At 37.2% G+C, this 1,745-nt stretch overlaps 1 protein-coding gene across 1 annotated transcript in view; it reads left to right on the top strand.

Annotated features, from left to right (window-relative positions):
- LACBIDRAFT_329280 (uncharacterized protein) overlaps positions 1-293 on the top strand; it is a gene marked incomplete at both ends in the record, with an annotated part of 999 nt that extends 706 nt beyond the window's left edge. The window contains 2 exons of the mRNA XM_001883373.1: positions 145-206; positions 271-293. Coding sequence (XP_001883408.1) covers positions 145-206; positions 271-293 — 85 coding nt within the window. The remainder of the gene's footprint in view (positions 1-144; positions 207-270) is intronic.
- Between the last annotated feature and the right edge of the window lie 1,452 nt (positions 294-1,745).

Below are 1,745 nucleotides of genomic sequence, written 5' to 3'. Positions count from 1 at the left end.
CTGATAAGAGAGCAAGTCCAATGTTGTAAATTCAACATACTGATATGTATTACCAATGTCAGGGTAGTGTTCCCTTCCTCTCCTGCTCAATTTCAGTTGTTTTCCTGATGTTTTTTTGAGAACTTTGCATCTGTTTATCTACAGCTTCAAACGCGTCATCCAAGTTCACTCTGTTGTATCCATCCACTTGCGAGGGCGCCGTGAATGTAAAACATGAAAAATTGGATTCTGTTCTACTTTAAGAGTACTAAAATGTATATTTTTCATTAGATACAAGTGTAGAGGAGGAATAACCGTGCCTTTTGAAGATCTGGGCACTAGTGGGGAAACTATTTGTACTTGTGTGGCAATGCCTTTGGGAACGTCATCCAGCTGGAACCTGAGCCATCCATCTGAAAAGCTGCTGATTTGAAATACCAAATACATACTATATGATGGAAACCAATTGCAACTGAAGAAATATGGAGTTAGTTCTGTCATTAACTTGATGACACCCTTCAAAGGGCACTTTCATGAATCTCCTCTCAGGAGCTACCTTTGTTGATGTTTGTTTGTTACCCAGAAGGATCAAAGAACAAAAGGTCATCCGGAACATGACTTGTGCATCCATCATCTCCACACCCCTGATTGAGGCGGAAATTTTTTGAAAAAATCGGAAATATATTTCTACATTACTTGGTAGCTTTGGGTAGCTGTAACACAAGTTTTTGATGGAGAAAACTGAGAATCATTACAATTGGAATATTCTGGTGAAATGCAGCTTTTTTAGAAGAATTATGACATGGAAAAACATATGTGGATGCTCTTTGAAAAACATACACAGAATACAAGAAAACATACCAGTCAACAATGCTGATCCAGGATGTACCATTTCTAAGAATTTTCAATCATAAGACATATCTGAGCTATATTTAGATCTGTCCAACCCTAGAAAAAACATATTTGAATGCTCTTTAGGCAAAAAGAAAACATCCACAGAATACAGGAAAACATACCGGTCATCAATGCTGATCCAGGATGAGATTTTTGAATCATCAAACATATCTGAGTTATATTTAGATTTGTAATAAATTACAAACATTCTGGATCTCAAGAAAAAACATATCTGGATGCTAAAACATACAGAAAACATATCAGTGATCCAGAATATCCCATTTCTGAGAATTTTTTATCATGAAACACATGTAAGCTATATTTAGATTTGTAATAAATCACAAACATATCAGACTAAAAATAGATGCTGTAGAACGATATTATAAGCAGAAAACATATTCTGGGGGTATATTTTATTATAGGTGCAAAGGCTTTTTTTCAAATATTCCAATGTTCCACAACCCATGGCATTTTGGCCAAGTGGCCAATTGCACACCCTATGGAAATGAATAAGGTGGAACATTCCAGGTCAATTTGGTCTAAAACTACAGCCTGGGCTGAGATATGGTCTACAATTATGCAGTTAGCTGTAACACTTTCCTGGGATTGGACACAGAGCTTGCAGGATCAGAAAGTGCAGGAAATTTTACCTCAGCCAGAGATCGAACACAAGGGTTCAGGAATTGGGCACACCACACATTATACACAGAAAGCAGCCCATTAGACCATTACACCACATGTCTTTAGAGAACAGTGAGGCAAATTTCACTACATAATATCGGAACACACTTGGGCAGAGTAATATCAAGAAAGAGCCACCCATGCGAATGCACGGGTATCGGCTAGTATATATAAAAGAGGAAATATGATTG

Source organism: Laccaria bicolor, genomic scaffold (assembly GCF_000143565.1).
Source record: "Laccaria bicolor S238N-H82 LACBIscaffold_20 genomic scaffold, whole genome shotgun sequence".
NCBI classification, from domain to species: Eukaryota; Fungi; Basidiomycota; class Agaricomycetes; order Agaricales; family Hydnangiaceae; genus Laccaria; species Laccaria bicolor.
The sequence above is the reverse complement of the archived record's forward strand: the minus strand, read 5'-3'. Positions and strand labels throughout refer to the sequence as shown.